Here is a 21,399-nt window from a genome sequence, read left to right on the forward strand (position 1 = left end):
TTTCTGTCTCTCCTTACTAGCTTCCCAAATTCATCTGATGTGATCCTGCTGGAGCTGGGATTCCTGTTGAACTTCATGCCTTGGTAAAAGCTGCCACTACGAGGGATGCTAAAAGTCTTCCCTTTGCTCCCATCCTTTGATTATTGGATTTCTCTGACTCATTACTGTTTCACATACCTCTACTATTGCGGTAATGCCATGGTGACAGTCTGTCACTCAGCAGTGATTCTGCTAAGGGCTTCCTTTTTTTCATTAACATCTCTAGTGCTGATGGGAAGAGTTGGACTGACATCTCTTCAGAGTCTCAAATCCTCAGTCCTCAGAGCAGATTCAGTTGCATAAACTTCCCCTCCCCATTTTTCCTCTCCTCTTTCTGTGATTGGCAGGTCTGGCCAAGAAGATATCACAGGGCTGGGGGTTAATTAATGCCAAGGGCATTGGTAGCTTCTGAGCTGAGATCACTTGTCCCCTCAAGCACTGGTCAGAGAGCCACTAACTCATTCCATGCAAGCTCCCAAACAGCCATTGCATGGAGATGGCTGGGATCTTTCTGTGCTTTATTGAAACTTTTTACTCTGTGAATACAGCTCACCCTTTTGCACTTAATCCCAGCCTGCAGCACCAATCGCTTCCTATATAATCTCCCAGAACAGCTGTGCTGTGATTGCATTGTGGATTATAAAATGACCATTTTCCACAAAACAGCTGCTGGCAGAAGGATAGGATTTAATAATCACTGGGTGGCGGGTGGGCAAGGGAGGAGGGGAGGAGAAAGAGGAGAAAGGGGTTTTGAAGCATTTTGGTTTCTTGGAAGATCAAGAGATGAATGAAATAGAGAAGGCAAAGTCTGAGTCCAATTTCTGTATTACTCCCCTAAATTAACAGGACTTCAAGGACCTGCTGGCAAGGTAAATTCTTTTTTTTTTCTTTGGGATCTATTTAGACACTAGGAGACTTCTGGTCAGCTATTGTCAATAAGTACCTCGCTTTTATGCAGGGAAAATGTTCTCATGAGGGCGTAGTTCAGATTTACTTTTCATTCTCTATTTTCTCTGCATTCTTGATCCAGTTCTTTTTTCTGACTGACTCTTTCATTTCCTTTTTTTTTTTTGCCTTTTTCCATATTGTTTATTCTGAAATGATATGCCTTTTGAACTAGTATCACAAATCAACTAGAGAGAATATTTTTTCCCATTACTGAAAATTTAAATCAGAAGAAATGAATTCTGTCAATATTATGAGTGAAAGCATTTTTTTTTAATAAAAATATGAACAATCCAAAACCTGATGGCAGAAAATCTTATAATCCAGAATTGATGAAAAACTGAAAAACTTTGTGTGCTGGGGGTTTCTATTTTGAGATGAAAAATCAACTTTTTGGAGGAAAGTAATTTTATCTGTAATTTCCTTTTTAGTTGTAAGCCTGATTTTCCCCTGGAAAAAGTTTTAAAGAAGAATTTGCCACTAAGCTTTGCCAGAAACCTTTATATAATAGTGTGTTCCTAACAAATATCTACTCTGTGAAGATGGTAGTATCAAACATGCCTGCAAATCATGGAACTCATTAGTTATGGTAACATTAAGACAATACCATCTCCAGTGTCCTCCTATGGGGACATTGCTGAGAAAAATAAATGCTCTGAAGAATAGCCAAAAGAAGCCAGAGCATTAGACAATTTAGGGCATTTTCAGGAGCTGGGTATTCTCTTGCCTCTGCTCAGTGTTCTGGATCAGGCACTGTTTTCTCGGCGAGATGGGATGCTAGCCAAATCCTGTCCCCCAAGAGGAGCTTCTGCACCATCTTTGTTGACCACATTTCTGAGCTTGCTGCTTAACAGAACAAATGCTTCTTAACCACATCACTTTTCACTGCATCCTGTTAGCTTGTTGCAAACAATGCCATGCTCAGTCTAGTATCATTTATTTATAGCAGTGTCCACAATACGCTGGGCCTTTCTCACACTTTCAACATTAGGTGAGTCAACAGGAGTTATGTGAAGAGGACCAGCAGCAGGCAATGTATGTGCAAACTGAATCTGTTCACGGGCAAATAGATTTTGAGAGTCATAAATAGGAAAAGGTGGGCGTATCTGGATGAAGTTGTGCCAAACATAGGGAGTGCCATGTGGGAAGAGGCTTGCGTTGATTAAATGAAAGTTGATGTGTGGGTAGATGACATCTAATCAATCTATGGAGTGATAAGAGGGTTCTCAGAAGTCAGTGTAGGATTTTTCAGGAACCTTAAAATCTTAAGTTTCCCTCTGAGTGAGAAAGACCACAGGAGCTTGGTACACAAATTGCTTTTAGAATTACTTTTATAGGTGAGATGAAACTGGAAGAGTCTCTGTGAAAATGTTTGCACTTAAAAAATCCCCTTGAGGCTTTGTGTGAGAGTAGAGAGGCTGTCATCCCACCACCCTGCCAGATTTCTAATGTGCAGAGCAGCGCTTGCTCAGGTGGGAGGTGCTGCTTTGTGGTTTGAACTCAAGCTGCCAGGTCTGGATAGGTGAGTGCCCCTCTTGACCAGGTCCCTAGTTTGATGTGTGACTTTCAGCAGTCCTGGAATATTTCCTGCCTTGCTTTTCCCGCTATGAAATCAATACACTAGCAGTCTCCCTAGCTGTGCTGGAAAAGTGTTTTGGGACACCTGATGGTAAGAAATCTCATTTAGTTGGGCAAGTATTCATGTCGCATCTAATGACAACGCATGGTATTTTGGGGAGGTTGATTAACAGATTTTCCATGACATCTCTGAGACAGAGTGAATATGGTTGTCCCTTTGATTCTGCTCATGTGCTCACACACGCCAGTGCACGTAGCCCCATAGGTCCATGGGATTACTACTCAGCCCTTTCCCCAGTACAGATGTTCAGTGTATTTTGAAATGGTTGAAGCTGAGCTACTGTTCCACAGTCCTGGCTTTCAGGAAATGTTTTTTCCTTACCGGGTAAGATGCTGGGATGTTGTGAAGGGGAAGAATGCTTCTCCTTCACATATCCCCTCCCCACAGGTGCCCACCAGGGAGCACTGGGATTCATAACATAAGATGGGACAAATGGCTGGTGTGAAAGTCCCTCCTGTTTGTTTGTTGTAGATGGAGCTGCTGAAGGGGTTGCCATGGCGCCGTGCTTTCCTGGCAGTCATCCTGAACCTGCTGGCTCTCAGCCTTTCCACCACTGCCTTACTTGGCAGCTACTGGTGTACCGGGATCCAGAAGGTGCCCAAGCCTTTGTGTGGGAAGAGTAAAGCCACCAAGTGCATCGGTGTCCCCATGCCACCTGACGCAGGTGCTAGCAATTCTTCATCCCGGGATGTGGTGCACTACAGCTGGGAGACGGGGGATGACCGCTTTGCCTTCAGATACTTCCACACGGGCATGTGGCTTTCCTGTGAAGAGAACGTGGAAGGGCCAGGTAGTGTCTTGCCCAACCAGCCACAGATTCCCTTGATTTAACTTCACAAGAATTTGGAAATGAAAAGCAGGAGGCTGACAACACTTAGGAAAAAAGCCTTCTTCGTATTCCTAGATGGCATCTGCCCTGTACAGTGCCGTGGCCATTATATTCTGTCCTTCATTGGGAAGGATCTTTATAGAGGTGGCAAGGGAGGATGGTTGTCCCCAGTGTCCCCTTCTTCCTGGAATAGGGGCTGTGGAGTGCAGGTGATGGTGGTGGCAGTAACTTTGTGATAGCTCTATTCATCCTGATATGACCTGGAGTGAGCCGCCTTTCCCTTTCTCCATACCTCCATCCGTACACAGAGCTCACTTCGTGATCTACAGGGCAAATCTGTGTATGCTCCCTGAGAAATCAAATGGGGTGCTTATATTCAGCGCTGCCAACTCATAGTTATCACTGTGAGAACTGCAATAGTTGATGTTGTCCCTAAATCACCAAACTAAGGAGCTGCGTGAATTGAACAGGATCTGGGCTTTTCTTGAAAAAAAAAAAAAAAAGGTAGATAAAGAAAGTAGTATTTCCTTATAGATGCAGAGAAAACCTCTGATCCTGGAGGAACCAAAGCTAGTAGGGAAATGGGCTGGAGGATTAGAGCTGGAGTGCTGTAATTTCTAAGGTGTTTCTGTGATATTTTAAAATGCTGACTTGTGATTTTTGACCATGTGGGATTGGCACTGTAAGTCCACAGGGCATATTGGAGTGTCAGGGCCTGGTCACGGAGGCTGTACTAGACCCTTTTGGTGTGTCTGCTTTTACTCTTGATTTGCTCCTGGTCAGCGCTGCTCAAGTCCTTCTGGAACTTGTGCCATATCTGCTCTGATGGATACTCTGCAGCTCTTTATGGCCTGGCAGACACATCACGGATCAGAACTGACCCAGAAGGTGGCCAACAGTGAGATCTGTACCTAAAGATACAGTGACAAAAGGCTCTTTCATCAAGCCCATTTCTCTGAGCCCTCCGTCCTCCCTGCGGCTCTCCCCAAGCACAAGCATATTACCTGCTTTAACTAACTGACCATTTTAATATAACATTTCTCATTTTCTTATCTGCTGGAATCAAGTTTGAAAATAAAGAGCTGGTGAATACAACCAGACAGTAGGGTGGCAGGTGCAGGAGGGAATGTGCTTGAAACACTCAAGTCCTAATGAGAGGGTGGGTTCGTTGTGAGTGTTTCCAGATATGCTGCGGAAGGGGATGTATTTATTTGAGACTGGTTTGGGCTAGGGTGTGTTTCCATGGAGCTTGTGGAAATGGGACTACATCATTTGACAACTTTCTCTGAAAGAGTTGTCTGGCCACTGGACGGTCCTGGAACAACCCTGATGCCTGAAGGGAGTGCAGGGAGCTTGTTACATCTGGACTACAGTACAGCACAGGGTAGAATGCATACTCATGTTCAGTCTTACCCCTACTTCATATAAAGTGAGTAGAATCCAGCCACTGCTGTGGGTCTCTGAAGCAAGTGCAGAGGCAAAAAAAAAACAAAACAGAAAAACAAAAAGACTGTGATCAGCAAAAGAAGCCTGAGCTGGAGAGATGGAGAAAGGAGTTAATTCAGGCTGATCTCAGGATCAGCTTCAGATGAGCCATTACTGAATAACCTCATTAAAGTTCTAGGTGAAGTAGCAAGCAGCAAGTTAATGAAGACTGCAGATGGTACTAAACTGGGTAGAATCCTAAGTGCCTTTCATGACAGAAGTAATGCAGGGGATTGGGAGAGATTAAAACCAGGGACAGAAATTAACAAAATGAGATTCTTACAAGAAAACCTACAGGCTGATTCTTCTGGGAGAAAATAATCTGCCAAGTAGAGATGCAGTAAAGAGAACCCTCAAATGCAGTAATGCTCAGAAAGACTTGCACATAATAATGGATGCTCAGCTGAGATAATAGTTTGCATCATAATCTGGCCACCATAAAAAGCCAAAACAAATATGAGCTACATTTGTCTAAATAGCATGCTTAAAATGTGAGGACAGAAGACCTTCTTTCTGTGTGATTCTCTGTCACAGAGAGGGACTTGCATCTCTCTCATGCAGTATTTCATTTGGGAAGAGGTCCTTTGCTTTCTTTGGAAAGCAGTGCTGAGAACTGTTCTGACTGGGATGAGGGTGAATGAATGAAAATTCATGTCCTCAGCAGAAGTGGCGAGTTGTTAGTCTGTTGTGAGCTACATCTGTAATAGGCCTGAGCAGCACTCATCAGACACTTGTAATGTGTGAATAGCAGTGGATTTAAGTCTTCACCAGGGGCTCCTAGCATTTACAAATTGCTGAAGTTTTTCTGGAAAGGCTACCTCTAGTTTTCTAGGCAGGCATTGCCTTTGCTTACTTTGCCCCGCTAAAGGTCTGGAAAGGTGAAAGAGAGCAGAGGTGAGAGGATCTGATGGGTATGTTCCTTTGACTAGAGAAACACAATGAAGAGAGAGAGGGAGGGAGAGAGAGATTTTCTTTTCCCTTCTATTCCCTGCCTTGTTTTACAAACTAATACCCATCTGTTTTGTGTTTCAGAGGAGAAATGCCGTAGCTTTATTGAGCTTTCCCCACCAGCAGAGAGAGGTAAGAGCAAGTCTCTTTATCTCAGCACAGCTGCCTGGTGCACCTCCTTGGAATGAGGGACCTGCAACATTTTGCCTGTGTGGGGACAGCAGAGTGGATCCCCAAAGAGTCAGAAGTGAAATTCTGGTCTTGCAGATGCTAAAAGAACAAAGAATTCCTCCCAGATGTTTGCCTAAACCCCTGCCATCCATGAGGTCCCTGCTAGAAACCTCAGGCCCCCTCCCATGAAGTGGCATTTGTCCCATCTAATAGGTGCCCAGTGTAAGCTTGTCACCCCGCTGTAGTCAGTGGGAAAGGGACAGAAAACACCCAAAGGCAGTGTTCTTCCCACATGTGCTGGGTGTTGATTCAGTGCTTCAGTTTTGGGGTTTAATGTATTGCCTCTGGGTACTGAATCATCTCTTACTTTGCAGTAAGTGATCAGGACATCTGAAAGTTAAACCTTACATGCAAAGCTTCCTTTAGGCTGGAGGGCTCACCCTCACTGTCTCTGAATAGTCATCCAGAAAACATGGTGCTAGAAAACAACCATCTATTTTGAACACAGCTGCCCTACCATTTGTGTGAGCTGAGGCTTGGATTCTTTGCCCATGGTTAGTCCCCTCCTCTGCTTAGAGGGATTTCCCCTCCCCAGTGAATGCTCTGATCACATCCTGAAAATTATCCTGAGAATAACTTTAATATACCTGTATGTGTGTGTGCACATGTGATGGAGACTGCTCTTAATCTTTCCTTTTGAAATCATTACAATTGGTGTCAGTTTGCTAACTGTTTCCTGAGCTGGAGACTGGCAGCATGTCAGTTAAGAAGACATCTATACATGAAGGGAAAGGTTGGGGGTGCAGAGCCTGTATCAGTGTTTAAGTCACTAGAGCAAGGGCTTCGACACAAACCTGGGAGTCACAACAGCTAGCAGGGAGATGAATCCTTCTGAGGAGCTAGTCTTCTTTCTCTGCAAATCTTTCTCAGTCTTGTTTCCTCCATTTCAAAAACAATGGCTAAGTCTACTGATCTGCTTTTATAAAGCCATTTGCATTCACAGGTGAGGTGTCCAATGTGAGTAACGTTGTAGAATCACCATGCAGATTAGCTGTGTCACTCTGGACAGACCATCAGAGTAGAATAACCTCTCCTGCTTATTCTTTTTTGTGAACAATATTTATACAAATCAAATGATGTTACCAGATCATTTTGAAGACATGCAGATCTCCACATTGTCAGAAATGAATGACTTAGTAGCAAAGTGAGCCACTATTGCAAGTACCACAAAGTGTTCAGTTCACAAAGTGTAGTAAATCATTTTATTTCTTGCCCTCTTGTGCTCCACTCCCTGCCCAGGCCTCTGTCCTTATTGCTTCCATTATCTTCCTTAAAGCCTGCTTTCCTAAGAGATTTATGCGACCAGACTATATGTCTTTGTAAATCTTTCTGTTTGCTCCTCCCTGCCACACACACACACACATTCCTCCTGCTGCCCTATGCCTGTTTTCGACACAAATTTGACAGAAAGGCCACATTCTGTAGGACATTGAGTTCCTATAAATTAATCAGAAGATCACTGTGAGTTTAACAGTGACACTGTGAGCTTAGCAGCTCTGTCACTTACTTTCTCCCCTTTCACCTGCACACAGCATCATCTTAACATGACCTGGGCCTCCACAACCAGCTGCCAGGGTATAGCTGGCCAACACTGGAGAAGGTAGTGTGACAGCAATTGCGAGGTTGGCTGGCTGAGCTGGGGGTGTGTAGAGCAGCTCTACATCACAAAGACAGCAAGACCAGCCTATGTGGTGAGCCTGGACTCACAGAGTAAGCAATGGAGAGGCCTCTGCACATGCCTGGTATCTGTAGCCTCCGGGACTCTTATGGCAGTCTGGCCTCTAATGAAATTGTCTCCCTGATGTTGCTGCAGCAAGCAAACCAGCTTCTGTAAGCGGGGACTGCATCTCATCAATTCCTGCTAAAGAGCTGGGTGACTGTACGGCAATAATGGCATCTAGGAATCAAGTCAGTGCCATGTTAATGAGGGTTTTCTTCACACTCCTTTCCCCAGTTGATTGTCTCCTCTAGGGCCATGCTGTTGCTAACTGTAGTGTTCACAGTGCTGCTTCATTTATCAGATTAATATTCTTCCTTGGTGAATTCTGTGCTCTTCCACAGCACAGAATTACAGAGTGCCTTTTCTCATTTTCCTACAAGTCCTACTGCACAGTGAGCTCAGCTGAGAACTGTGGTATCACTTAAGTACCACTTATAATCTCAGCATGAAGGTGCCTGCACTCTGTTCAAGCAGCAGGGAGAGTGATGAGTGTTATTGCCCTGGTTGGATATTCACATTGAGGAATATAGTTGCAATTTAATTGAGGTTTCGATGAGAAATATATACCTGCAAGGGGTCTCCTGAATTCCAGAGGCCAGGTCCCACCCATCACAGAGGACATACATAACATACAGTTCTTTTCTTAACAAGTTCTCAGTTTGAAAGTCATTTGCTGCCGCTGTTGTGAAACCTGGTCTGAATGTTGCTACACTAATGATTAAGAACCTTCTAATGTCCAGCTGAGATGTGTTCATGGCCAACTTGTGATCACTTGTTTTTGTGTTCAAACTCAATAGCTTTTTCCTCTGCCTTTTGTCCCATGGCTTCTTTCTTGCTGTTTATGAATAATTCTGGTCTATTTACAGATAGCTCTTTTAGTCCCTTTCAGCTTTTGTTTTGCCAGACCAACCAAGCCATCTTGTGTGACAGACACTCTCTGTCCCCTTCAGCATCCTTTGAGCCCTTGCTCACAGGCTGGGGGGGGGATTGCTGCTGGGTGTTGGTTGTTTTCCTTCTTTCCCTTCTGTACAGTGGATATCCTTTCAGGATTGGGCTGGGAAGGGTGAGTACTGTTGCTGAGACAAGGCAGCCTGTACTGACTTGAGGGGTCTCTGGTTGCTGGCAGGAATCCTGTGGCTGTCGCTGGGGTCAGAGATGCTGTACATTAGTCTGCTGCTCATCAGCTTCATCCTCCTGGTGGTGGAAATGCTACATACTGGCAATCCTGTCTGTGGGTTGAAGCTCAATGCCTTTGCTGCTGTCTCCTCAGTGCTGTCAGGTAAGTGCATTGCTACAGGCCTGGCATCCCAAAGGTATCTCTGTATGGCAGCAAGATGGGGCTGTGCAGGCAGGAAGAAACACCAAAAGACTCTCAAATTCAGCTGCCTCTGTTGATGGGGATCAGAGGGAAAACTGGCAGTAAAGAGCACATGGCTAAAGAGAGCATGAACAGGGAGAAATAGAGAGAGAGAGAGAGAGAGAGAGAGAGAGAGATGGGAAACTGAAAGGAGACATGATGGTGCAGGAAGGACCTTGGAGAGGCGGTGTCCCAGCTGCTGGCCCTGCACAACAGCAGAAGAGACTCCTCTTCACACAAGGCTGAAGTGTGTGGCTCTGGCTCCTGCCATGACTTCCTTGCTTTCTTGTCTTCTTGTGTTCAGGTCTTCTTGGGATGGTGGCACACATGATGTACACTCAAGTCTTCCAAGCAACAGTCAGTCTGGGACCAGAGGACTGGAGACCACACTCATGGGACTACGGCTGGGCTTTCTAGTATGCGTGCTCTGAAACCCTCTTCAACACTCCAAGCTTTTGGGCTTCAATCACACTACACCCTGCCAAAGCCCTCCTTTTCCCTTCTAGACCTTCTTTGTTTCTGAAGACAGATGTACCATGGTTTTCCTTGTGCTAGTTCTCCTGTGTTTTCCTCATTCCCTGCTTTGATGAATAGTTGCTGAGTTAAGTACTTAAATGAGTAGCTACTGAGGATTGGTAAAATAAAGCATCATCAAGCACTTTCTGCCATGCAGACTAATCTGGTTTGCCCCTATGTTGGTTGGCCCTGTTCAGTCTCAGCTCTTCACTCTGTGCAGAAGCCAGTGATGATGCTCTCAAACATTCCTTGCTTTTTTGCAGTTTAACTAAAATTGCATGTTAGTTTGGCATCTTCACTGAGCAAGGTCCAAAGGGGCTATTTCTGCAGCATCAAGCCTAGACACAGGCTTTAAGATGTGCACACTGTAGCAGGGAGAACAGCTGCAAAAGGCAGACTTCTCAGGATTTCCCTCTCTAAAGGCAAAAGAAGCCAGCCTGCAGCTGAGAAGTCATAACTGACTTGAAAAACAGTTGGATGAGGCTTGCAAGTGCCCATGGAAGATGCAGGCTAAATTTGCAGTGCTGTACTGGCGATAACCATATTGGTCCTTATGGCTTAAACACCCCTGTGTGATGTCCCAGCTGTGGACATCAAACATCAGGATGGCCATCCGGTTATGCTTAAGCAGACATGCCTTATGTCCAGGAAGACACTGAGCAGCCCTGCATTACAAAACTGCTTTCAAGCTGTGCTGTCCTGCTCTGAGCAGTTCTAGACTTTCCAGCTGCCCTTTTTCTTTTCCCTGTTCTCTGCCTTTCCTGTGATAAGGATGGCCAGTACTTACCCCATCACTCTAAGGAGGAGCTGGTGGTGGGATAATACCTGAGAGCTATAACAGTATGAGCCGCACACCTCTGGTCTTTCTAGTTCATGTCCATCCCCAGGTCAACAGATTCTGCCTGGAACCCCAGGGTATGTCACAGTGCATATGGTTTGATTCTTTACACTATCTAGCTTTTCATGGCATGTGCTTTTTCTTGTGTCTCTCCCGTAGCATGGCCTGGGCCTCCTTCACCTGCTGCATGGCCTCTGCGGTCACTGTCCTCAACACCTATACCAAGACAGTGCTGAAGTTCAAACGGATCCACATCAAGGGCTACAATGAGAGTTTCAAGGATCAGCCCCAGCACTGCCAGTGCTACGTACAGCAGCAGATAAGCAGCTACTACCAGCAACAAGACAAGTCCCTCCATTCAGTCTCTGAGGGAGGCGACGTCTACTCTGAGGTACAGCAAAAAGTGCTACAGCAGGAACCAGAGCTGGAGCTGGATGAGGTCTTGGGACAGACAGATAGGGAGGACCACTGTTAGGGATGTGTGCAGGAGCAGAGCAGAGGGGTTTGGGAGGCACAAAGGCAGCTGAGCTCTGAACCAAACAGCTTCTTGGGGAGCTCTTTCCTCCTCTAATGTTTCTGGAGGAGAGAAGGTGGGCACTGGTCCAGGGCAACAGCAGTGCCAACAGTATCAGGGTGGGTCCACTCTGCTCATGGTTTGAGGGTGTCCTCAGCTGTGAAAGATGAAACTGGGGGGTGGGGAGTGTGGGACTGGATGGGACATTTTGTTGGTGCCAGCTGTGTCCAAGCATCGGCAGACAGAAGCTGAGGGAGGTGTCTCAATCCCAACAGTACTGCAATGCAGGAATAGGTATATTCAGTGCAATCCAGCTGGCAAGTTGCAGTGCTGGGTCTCTTTGGATGGTGTTATACTGACCTTCCAACAGTCCCCTCAGATCTGCCCTAAAGTGCAGGGTGTGGGTGCCCATATCAATTTGCTGTAGTCCTATGAAAGCACCCTATTCATTCATTTCCAGACCCAACATCCTGTTCCCCCCACAGCTTAAAGGCCTGCTGGAGTAGGGATGAGAGGTTGCTTTCACACATCTCCCTCTCTCCTCCTCTCTCCTATCTGAAATGACTCCCTCATGCTCCCTTCTTGTCCCCGCCCCCTCACCCCCTCCATTTCGAAGGTACCTTCTTACCTGTCTTCTTCTACTGTGCATCCCCACAACCTTTAAGAATCTTTGGCTGGGTTTTTGCTTTATTGTTTGCTTCTCTTCACCCCACCACTTTTTCCCCCATTGCAAAAAATCCCAAAACCCAAATCAAGCAAACCCAGAATCTCTCAAAGGTGAAACAAGGGTTCAGATGACACACTGACACTGTAAACAGCATTTATTTGCTCTACTGCAGTTCACAGTTCAAATAAGTTTTCCCAACAATATACAGACAGACTCTTTATTCACAGTGGGGATGTGGGGGCAGAATTCACATTGTGGGGGAGCTAAAGTCACTGCACTTGAATATCAGTTCTCTCAGGAAGAACCTCAGGAGAATAACTACTTCAGGTAACGGCTGCCTCACCAGCAAGGTGGTGGCTAAGACAGGAGGGAGGAGGCACTCCTGCTTAGTCCTCCTATGCTACTGGTCCTCACGCTTTCAGTCTGCATTATGCAGCTGTATTAACTGACTGTATATTATAAACACTCACCCCTGTCTGGAGGAAAGTCACAGGCCGAGAGCTGTTGCTACAATTGTGCTAATATATACAAAGCTATTTACACAAAAATACCATTAAACATATACAAACTGTTAACAGGCTCTGGCTTTAAGAGGGCCCAAGGGCCAGCCTCGGGGCTTGCAGCTAATCCTGAAGAGCTATCCTGGAAGCATTGTACAGAGATGAAGGGAGGGGGAAGTGAGAGGGTGATGTTGCAAGGAAAGGTGTAAAGAGCAAACCCATGGTAGATCTACCCATCTCCAGGGAAGCTCAAAGTCTTGCCATCACCTCACCACTCACAGGGAAGTGCATGGAAGCAGGAAGTGCACATGTCAGCAGGAGGACAGAAGAGCCATTTGCTGTTCTCACCTCAGCCTGGCTCTGCCTAATGTCAAAGGTCAGGCCTAGAAAGGCATGTTGGGAAAGCACTTTCTAGTGTTACTGCCCTGCAGTATGGGGAGCTACTGGGGCACCAGAGTTGTTGGTTTATGTACGGTCACGTCTATTACAATAAACTTCATGTGGATGCTCTGCTAGTACAACACAGAAGACCGACAGCACACTAAGAGGCACAGTTCAAACCACTAAACCTATTAAGAACAAATGTGCCCTGGGTGTAGTCAGTTCCTGCTGGAACTGCACATTGGGCCAGGCTGGTAAGGGAATGATAAAGTTAAGCCCCCTATAGTGTATGTTCCTATTCCAGGGCTGGTCTGTGCGGTGTTGGTCCCCACTGTTACAGTGGGGAATCCCTCAGGCCGGTATAACTATGGGGTCAAAATGCACAGGAAAGTTTTCCAGTTCTGCCTCTTTGTTTGAGCCTGCATACCCTGAAGCAGTGGTGTGAGAAGAAACAGCCTTTCTGTGCCCAGATCTGGTGTGATCTTTACAGTGCCACACCCATTGGCTGGGATCTGCTGGGAATCTAGCACAAAAGGGCTACAGTGCATTGCAAAGGGGGACTCAGCCCACTGGGCTGCAGTGGGAGAGCGGCAGTGTGATATTACAGTGACACTCTGGGCTCATAAAAAGCTTAGGGATAGGAGAAGAAGAGGTAGAAATGAGATGTGAATCTTTTGCTTCTACATCACCCACATGAACCTGTCTTGAACTTGGGACAGGGAAGAGAAATACACAAGTGCAAGGGCTGGGAAACGGTGTGGGGACCTTCTTTATCTAGATCAGATAATTCAGCCAGAGAGATAGTTTGTGAATTTGGGAACAGAATGGAAAAGAGGGATGAGAGCTCAGAAAAGGTTGTGGACAAGATTAGCCCTACAGGAGCCAGGCAGAGGCTTCTCTTGAATAATATAAAGATTAAAGCAGGTGGTATCCTTTAGTCACACCATCTGCCTTGGGCCATCATGGCCCACCTCAGGCCTAGAGCTTGTTTGACTGACAGGAAATACTGTTTGGACATAAAAAGGGTTTCCTAAATCTTGTTCATAAATTAAACATACAAAAAATATACATATATCATATAAATTGCTATATACATACATACATACATATGTACATATATACACACACACACTGTTCTTTATATGTGTGTGTGTATATATATGTCTATATATGTGTGTATATATGTAAATTCTAAATTCACATTTCCCTGTTACCTGGAAGGAAGCATGCAAGAAGGGCATATGCAGGGGGAGACGCTGAACAAGGTTCCTCTGGTAAAGGACAGGTCTGTCTAGAACAAACCTGCCTCCATAAGCGTTCCCCAGAGAGCTGAAGAAAGTGGAAGTGCTTTTAGCCCCCATTCCCTCTACACAGCAGTTTTCATGGAGACCCACGGAGCAGCTTCCTCTATTCCACCCTGCAGGCCACATGTCCAGCTGAAACCTGAGGAATCAGCAGGCTAGAGCTGGAGAAGGAAAGGGAAACAGAAAAACAAAGTCAAAACCAATGTCATCCAGCCTGGTAGAGAAAAGTGGTACTTCACAGGTCAGCAACTGAACTTATGTATCACCACATGGGGGACATTTGTTTGCCCATGGTCAAAACAAGGAATCTATGCCCCACCTCTCTGTTCCCTCTATGAGTCTCTCAGTCCCCTGTGATCATCATCTGTAGTTCTTTCTAAGGTCCCCTCCTTGTCCAACTGCCAAATTACAGCCAGGCCTCCATCCAGCTTATCCCAAAGGGGTGGTCATCTTGCAAATAGTCTGTATCCCACCCCATAAAAAGCACCTAACTGTGTCTATAGGGAAGAGATTTGATCTCTTTAAACACCTGGATTTCATCAGGGATTCCTGAACAATCTCACCTTGTGAGGAAAATCAACAAATTTCAGCCGGGCAAGAAATCGTCTCACTTCCCCACGGCTGATTTTGGGGGTGGTGTTGTCCTTTAACCACACCATTCGGCCTTGAGTCATCATGGCCCACTTCAGGCCTAGCTTGCTGACTGAGAAAAATCCTGGCTGTTTTTCAGAGGTTGCAGTTGTTGTCACAGTGATGTAAAATGCATCCTTCTGGAGATCATTAATTCCAACTGGTCCATCAGAAAAAGGAGAGAAAATATTGGCGAGGAGTGAATGATTTCTTTCTTCCAAAAGAAATCTCAGTCTATGCTCAGTCAAAACACTCACTGGACTGAGGGTGAATTCAGTCTGACTCTCCAGTTGCATTTACCTTCATTCATCAGGGAAAATGGTTTTAAGGTAATTTTTTTTTCAATGGAAATAAACTGAAATGTAGATCAGAAATAGAAGTTTGTGGTTCCAGGTAACATTTTTGAGTCTCACATAGGAGAGATATATATAGAAGGGAAAACTGGCAAAGCATGGAAGTCAGTTCACCCCAGCCACAGCAGAATGGTCTGTACAGACCTCAGAAATCACAGTTTCTAATAAAGCCTTCTAATAACAATCTTATATTTGCTCTTGACTGAACTGTGTTTTTGATACAATTTTGATTAGATGTGTCACTATCTAGCAGCATGTCCCTGCCTCCTGGCCTACTGGACTCAGTGCTAGATGAACTGATCTTTTATCTCACATCCTGTCATGCTAAATGGACCAGCTGTTGGCTGAACTGCTTTAGAAGGAGTGCAGGAATCCAACTGGGACTGCACAATTTTGTATAGGTGTTAAACCCAGATCTAGTTTTTCCTAAAAATACATATGTTTAAATATTTTGGACCCCACTTTCAAAAAGGGAGAGGAAGAAGCGGCATAGCTGCTGTCCTAGAGAGCAGGAAGGGATGGCCAACAAAGGCAGAAGTGTATGTGAGGTGAATGAGAAAAGTTTAATAGTGATTCTTCATGCGCTGTGTTAAATCATAGCTCCACAGACAGCAAGGGAATTTCTCTGTTGTAAAACATGCAGGAGATCAAGCTCAGACCTTTCTGTGTTTAAACATGTGCAAGAAACTTGGCGAGTCTTCTATTTGCAAAATTATAGCCTTGGGGCTGGACAATTCAGGAGAAAGAAGAATCTGATTTCCTATTGCTGGCCTACGCTTGGTGGACCTCAGGGTGCTACCTTCAAACGCACAGCTACACCCCATGGTCTCTGACAGCTACCTCTCCCTCCCCCCATATTTATTTGAGCCTATGTAGTCTCTCCTCCATTTGTACTCACCCGCTGATGCAATGACTTTGTCTGTTGCATTGGTGAGGTCCAACAGGACTGTAGGAAAAACAGGATGGAGGAGATAGAGGTGGTGCAACCCTGGGTGCTCAGTTCTGGGACCGGGTTGCTGTTGGAATGAAGAGGAGACAGAAATGTTAGAGTTGGCTAGTAAACAGGATTCCAGCTCTGCCAAAGAAATAAAGTATCTTTCTGACACTGCGCCACCTTAACATGGATCAGACAATCAAAAGATCAACAGTTTTACAGACCTGAAATCCTGCAAACTTTTCTTTCTGAAACAGAATTTGTTTACCAGCCTCTGCCTGACAAGGTTGAGATCTGGCTCTGTGAAAGCCAGCTTGATGGGCCAAGCTAGAATCTGGAAGTTTGGGTCTCCACAGTAACTTGTGTGCCTGTGTGCTGGGAAGAAGGAACACTCTGGGGCTAAGAACAAATTTACAATAGGAAAATTTCAGCATTCCATTAAAAAACCCTGAAATTCCTGCAGAAAGTTTTGGTTTTGTGGAAGCAAACTTTCTGTCAATAAAGCTTTCTGGGGGAGAATTCACATACAAACACACATGTGCAGACTCAGACAAGTCAGAGTGTCAAAGCAAGAGGACAAGATGTCCCTGACAGTCCTCTCATATGGCAAGTTTCAAGTTCAGTTATGTTAAGAATAAAAGACAGAGATAGCACATGCCTCACAGAGAAACCTCAAAGTGAAGAAAGGACATTTGCTCACCAAACTTTGTAACACAGATTGTGCTTCATCAGCCCAGAAGAGAAAAACAGATTTCTTGTCCAAAGTCATCACTGACAGTGCATCAAGATCTTGCTTCTGCCATGGAAATTCTTGATTCCAAACAGGGAGCCCTGATTTGCCGTCTATCACCACCACCTCAAAGCAGAGAAGAGACACAGCATTAACAGGAGTTTAGGTGTGGATGCACAGAGAGCCTCCTCGCACTGGCACTGTCTGTGCTGTCCTCTATCATGCCTGTGGCCACACGGTGGCCAGTATCAGTCACAGAAATGGGAAGACAGAAGCAGGGAATGATCGCCCCATTCAACCCAACCTCCCTCACTCCTATACCACCACAGCCCTTCTGGGCTCCTCGTTTTACCTTTTTCTTCCCATCTCCAGTCTGTGCTTGTAGCATGAAGTCCAGGGTTTTGTCAGTACCGAAGTAACCAGGGACAGGCTGGCTGCAAATTTGGACAAAGAAACACTCAGCCCCATGGCAGAAAAGCAAGGATTTCAGATTGAGACAGCACACTTGCTTTCATCTTCCATTCTGCCTCTTACAAAGTCAGGATTTGCCATACTAAACAAGATCTTTCATCCACCAAGAACTGTTCTTACTGGCAGAAGCCATTTGTTGGTGGATTGGAGAAGTGAAAAATCATCAAGTGGTTCATGGTGCTTGTTAGCCATTCTTCAGAGTTCTCTTTGGGGGAAGCATCCCTTGCTGCATTGGGTAGACATCTGTTTATCATCCTGTGGCATGGCTCTGTGTTATTCTTTTCATAGCATGAGAATCTGTACAGTTTTGCTATGGTCATTAAAAAAACAACAACAATACTTTCAAATTCATCATCAGATTTTACCTCCTGCTGGAAGTGTATTTCCCAGGCTGCCTAAGCTGTATGAGGTGGCTGTTAATATACCCAGTACTAATGTCAGCCCATGATTCTTTGTTTTCTTATGGTTGGTGGTTGTACAAACCTTTTTATAATCTTAAGCAGTTTTAATCAGGTCCCCTCTCATTCTTTCCCTTCTGGGCGACATAATATTATTACTTGAATATATCTCTTTATAACTATTTTCTAACCATCTTGCTTACCTTTGGCTTTCTGAATCTCATCTCTGTCTTCCTCAAGTTCACCACAGCTGGACATAAGGTTCTAAATAAGCACAGATGGTTCTTCAGAGTTCACAGAATCAGAAACTTAAGGCCAAGATGGGATCATCAGACCATGTCTCTTGTTTAAGACAGAGTGGTGTATGTCACCCAATTAACCAAGTATCAGTAGGCTGAGTTTGACTAGATCTATCAGCCAGAAAGGAATGAATCTTGCTGTGGAAAACAAAGATGAGATGAATTCATCACTTCTCCTGACAACCAGTTCTAATGATTAATCTCAGCCACAGAAACATGGCTGCCTTTTTATTTTCTTGAACATGAATGGATTTCACTCAAAGGCACTTGTTCTTGCTATGGCAAGATTAAAATGCCTGTTAGCTTCCATTACTTATACATGCTTATGAACGCACCTCTCAGGCTTCTCTTTGATCATCTAAATCCAATGACTTAAATCTCCCATGCTAATATTTTCCAGCCCTTTCCTCCAATTTTTCCAGCTTCCACTTTAAAATATGTACACCAGAACAGCTCCAGAACAGCAATGCTGTAGCACAGCATTGGCTTGACTATTTATATTTAATGCATTAAACAATGCTATTTGCTTTACAGACCTCTTTGGCAACCAGTACCAATGCTTTCAAGGCAGTATCATGATACGCTCCCATAGCTTGAAAGTGTTCCACTAGTAAAAGGAAGTGGATAGCTCTATACTATGGACACTAACTTAAACACCTCTCTTAAGGTAACACTTCTCATGTCCCTTAGGGGTTACAATCAGTGGCAGTTCCCACAGGCTGAATGCAGAAAAGCACATGTATTTTAGATGCTACCAATCAGCTGACAGATCCCCTGTGCACTTTCTCGAATGAACCAGAAAGCTAAAAATACTTCCTGCCCGACTGTAATCCCCACAGTAACAACCTGCTATTAATCCTCTCTCATCTGAAACATCCATTAACAACACAGTTTTCAACTGCTTACCCAATTTCATGGTCTCTGAACTTTGCCCTTGTTTTGTGACTACTGACTCTCCTTTACGGTCTTTCAGAGATCTTGTCAAAAGCTATCTGGAAATGTAGCACACCTGGCAACAATCAGGTTGTTTTTACTGGAGATTGTTCCCAGGGCTCTGCCTGGCCTGAGCAATGTAGTTGGGACAGGTTTACCCAGGGAAGGAGGAAGCTCTCAGCTGGCTCTGTAAGCGCTGTCTGATGATGACCTAGGTTTGGGCCTCTTGAACAAGAAGAAGCTGTGCCAGCGCCTGAACTCGCTTGGAAGTGCTGGGGTCTTGGTCTGATTCCACTCCCTGGTACAACTGGAAACCAAACGTACGCCCTAGTGTAAACAGGCTGAGCACTAAAGTCTGCTGCGTGCATGACAAGGACAACCCTGCTTGGAAATCTGGGGGAACCAGCTGCCCTTCCAGAAACTGTAGCTTAGCCCTTTCCTCCATGCATCTGTGCAGATATGATTACATGACTGGCCTAAGTAGGGTCAACCCCAGTGAGAAAAGGCCTCAAGGTTGCTGACTCCATCACCAATGCCAGCTCAGGCTCTGCAGTATGCAGTCCAGCTTACTTCCCTTTCACATACTAAGTGCCACATTGGTGACTTGAAAATGCCCCTGGCATTTTTGTCCCTCTGGAGAAATTGCAGAGACCAATTGTGTAAGACACCCTCAAGTCTCCATGTTGTTGTCTGATTCTCTGGTGACAACTCTGAGCTGAATTTGTCCCCCAGCCTGTGTTGCTTAAGCAGGACTTCAAAAATCCTAAAATAAATGCTTGGCCCTCTCTGCTTCTCTATGCTGATCTCAGTCTACCAGATTTTGCCCTAACTCAGAAAAAGCATACAGTAGAGGACTTTAGCACAACAGTCTTGAACAAGATTTTTTAAATTACTTTTCAAACCCTGTCTGGTACCTCCTGTACACATGTTGTACTCTGTCCCTTGGGAGATCATAGAATCAGAGAAAACAGGGCTGGCATGCCGGAACCTGGAATACAGGTTGCCTAGAGAGGTTGTGGAGTCTCCATCCTTAGAGACATTCAAAATCTGACTAAACATGGTCCTGGGCAAACTGCACTAGTTGACCCTGCCTTGAACACAAGGATGGTATGTGACGATCTCCAGAGGTACCTTCCAGCCTCAGCTGTTCTGTGATTCTGTGATTCCATGAATGAAACAGGAAAAGCAGTTTTCAACCCTTCTTGATTTGAACCCCTAGAAATTTTCCAATTAATTAGTGGGCCCCTTTAGAAATTTCATGCATAAAACTGATTTTACAGTATGTATGTACTGGCTTTGCTCAGTCAGCATACACTTACCCTTTAAACTAGACCCCAGACACTCCAGAAGTCTGCAGACTCTGGGCCAAAAACACTTTTAGTCCATCTCCTTGACCCATAATAAGATCAATTAGCCACAAGTCATTCCTAAGGCCACTATTTATCTCCCCCACCCCTTACCCCTGAAGAGTGGGGGACACTCTTTGGGGACATGTATTAGAGTCCTCAAGTGGGGACTCTAATAGAGTGGGCATCTATTTGAGTATCAAATCTAATTTGACAATGATTTCTTTTGCTTAATGACAATCCCATATCTTCCTCCTCTGGATGCTTTTGCCAGTTAGGTAACACTGAGCTAAGAGCTGTTTTCTTTCCTGTAGATAGCAAAGCAAGCACTGTGTTTCCCACATAATTTCCCTCTACTGTGCCCAAATGCCTTTTGCAAATACCTAATACTGGGCAAGCTATATCAACCCATGAGACCTAACAAATTACTTAATTTCCATGTGCGAAATCAGAGGTCAAGGACAAGGCCTAGCAATACTATTTAAAGGTGTGCATCTAGCATATAGACTGTGTGCTGGCTGCCATCAGAGTGCTGACTTTCAACTTTCTAGGAACATTAAGATTTGTGGGCCATACTCAGACACCTTCTCTAAATACTTAACATTGCTAATGCAACTGCTCCTCTCTACTGAGCTGACAATTGGCAACCATGGACAACAGGTGCGCTGAATCATTCACCAGTATTCCCCATGCACCAGTACAGGTTGGGGATTGACCTGCTGGAAAGCAGCTCTGCTGAGAAGGACCTGGGAGGGCTGGTGGACACCAAGTTAAGCATGAGGCAGCAATGTGCCCTTGTGGCCAAGAAGGCCAATGGTATCCTGGGGTGCATCAGGAAGAGTGTTGCCAGCAGGTCGAGGGAGGTGATCCTCCCCCTCTACTTAGCCCTGGTGAGGCCACATCTGGAGTACTGTGTCCAATTCTGGGCTCCCCAGTACAAGAGAGACATGGCACTACTGGAGAGAGTCCAGTGTAGGGCTACAAAGATGATTAGGGGACTGGAGCATCTCTCTTATGAGGAAAGACTGAGAGTGCTGGGCCTGTTTAGCCTGGAGAAGAGAAGACTGAGGGGGGATCTTATCAATGTATACAACTATCTAAAGGCAAGGTGTCAAGAGGATGGAGCCAGACTCTTTTCAGTGGTGCCCAGTGACAGGACAAGAGGCAACGGGCACAAACTGAAACACAGGAAGTTCCATCTGAATATGAGGAAAAACTTCTTCACTGTGAGGGTGACAGAGCACTGGAACAGGTTGCCCAGAGAGGTGGTGAAGTCTCCTTCTCTGGAGATATTCAAAACCCGCCTGGACGCGATCCTGTGCAATGTGCTCTAGGTGACCCTGCTTGAGCAGAGGGGTTGGACTAGATGATCTCCAGAGGTCCCTTCCAACC

General features: G+C 45.2%; 2 protein-coding genes across 4 annotated transcripts in view; one reads left to right on the forward strand and one right to left on the reverse strand.

Annotated features, from left to right (window-relative positions):
* The window catches only part of GSG1 (germ cell associated 1), a 23,651-nt gene continuing 2,252 nt past the window's right edge, over window positions 1–21,399 (forward strand). The window contains exons 1-6 of the mRNA XM_067311224.1: window positions 1–83; window positions 3,095–3,413; window positions 5,970–6,017; window positions 8,963–9,115; window positions 9,498–9,609; window positions 10,707–10,938. Coding sequence (XP_067167325.1) covers window positions 3,095–3,413; window positions 5,970–6,017; window positions 8,963–9,115; window positions 9,498–9,609; window positions 10,707–10,938 — 864 coding nt within the window. The 5' untranslated portion in view covers window positions 1–83. The remainder of the gene's footprint in view (window positions 84–3,094; window positions 3,414–5,969; window positions 6,018–8,962; window positions 9,116–9,497; window positions 9,610–10,706; window positions 10,939–21,399) is intronic.
* The window catches only part of FAM234B (family with sequence similarity 234 member B), a 23,469-nt gene continuing 13,934 nt past the window's right edge, over window positions 11,865–21,399 (reverse strand). For 2 of the 3 annotated variants that reach the window (XM_067311214.1, XM_013947773.2), the window contains 5 exons: window positions 16,913–16,994; window positions 16,531–16,686; window positions 15,795–15,912; window positions 14,477–14,703; window positions 11,865–14,074 (listed from right to left, as the gene is read on the reverse strand). In XM_067311214.1, coding sequence (XP_067167315.1) covers window positions 14,069–14,074; window positions 14,477–14,703; window positions 15,795–15,912; window positions 16,531–16,686; window positions 16,913–16,994 — 589 coding nt within the window. In that variant the 3' untranslated portion in view covers window positions 11,865–14,068. The remainder of the gene's footprint in view (window positions 14,075–14,476; window positions 14,704–15,794; window positions 15,913–16,530; window positions 16,687–16,912; window positions 16,995–21,399) is intronic. The other variant, XM_067311209.1, reaches the window with a different exon arrangement.

Source organism: Apteryx mantelli, chromosome 1 (genome assembly GCF_036417845.1).
Source record: "Apteryx mantelli isolate bAptMan1 chromosome 1, bAptMan1.hap1, whole genome shotgun sequence".
In the NCBI taxonomy this organism is placed as follows: Eukaryota; Metazoa; Chordata; class Aves; order Apterygiformes; family Apterygidae; genus Apteryx; species Apteryx mantelli.